The sequence below is a fragment of the Acanthamoeba castellanii genome (assembly GCF_000313135.1).
Source record: "Acanthamoeba castellanii str. Neff unplaced genomic scaffold scf7180000084703, whole genome shotgun sequence".
In the NCBI taxonomy this organism is placed as follows: domain Eukaryota; phylum Discosea; order Longamoebia; family Acanthamoebidae; genus Acanthamoeba; species Acanthamoeba castellanii.
The window spans coordinates 25,393-25,906 of record NW_004457477.1 but is presented as its reverse complement, the minus strand read 5'-3'; the positions used below and the strand labels follow the sequence as shown (position 1 = coordinate 25,906).

Below are 514 nucleotides of genomic sequence, written 5' to 3'. Positions count from 1 at the left end.
CGCTCTTCCCCGCGTAGGGCTGCTCCCGCATGAGGACCTCCCAGAGGACGATGCCGAAGCTGTAGACGTCGGCCATGGTGTAGTCAACGTCCTCGCCGACCTCGTCCTGGAGCACTTCGGGCGCGGTCCACGGCACGCTGCACACGAGGGCTTTGTCGCCTCCCTTGCCGATGGAGTCCTTGATCGCCGTGAGGCCAAAGTCGGAGACCTTGACGTTCCACTTGTTGTCGAGCAGCAGGTTGAGCGACTTGAGGTCGCGGTGCACGATGTCCGACGAGTGGAGGAAGTGCATGCCCTTGGCGGCCTGGAACGTCATCTTGAGCTTGAGCCCCATGGGCACGTCCGGCACGAGGTCGTTGTTGATCAGGTCGAACACGCTGCCCAGGGCCATGTACTCCATGACGATGCACAGGATGGGCGGCTTCTTGCAGGCGGCCATGAAGAGCACCACGTTGGGATGTCTCAACTTGCTCATGACCCGCATCTCCTGTACGAAGGCCTCCGCTTCTCGCGG

General features: G+C 62.3%; 1 protein-coding gene across 1 annotated transcript in view; it reads right to left on the bottom strand.

The window, feature by feature from the left end:
* ACA1_137060 (protein kinase domain containing protein) overlaps positions 1-514 on the bottom strand; it is a gene marked incomplete at both ends in the record, with an annotated part of 3,375 nt that overhangs the window by 1,791 nt on the left and 1,070 nt on the right. Inside the window, one exon of the mRNA XM_004340355.1 lies at positions 38-504. Within this exon, the coding sequence (XP_004340403.1) occupies positions 38-504 (467 nt within the window). The remainder of the gene's footprint in view (positions 1-37; positions 505-514) is intronic.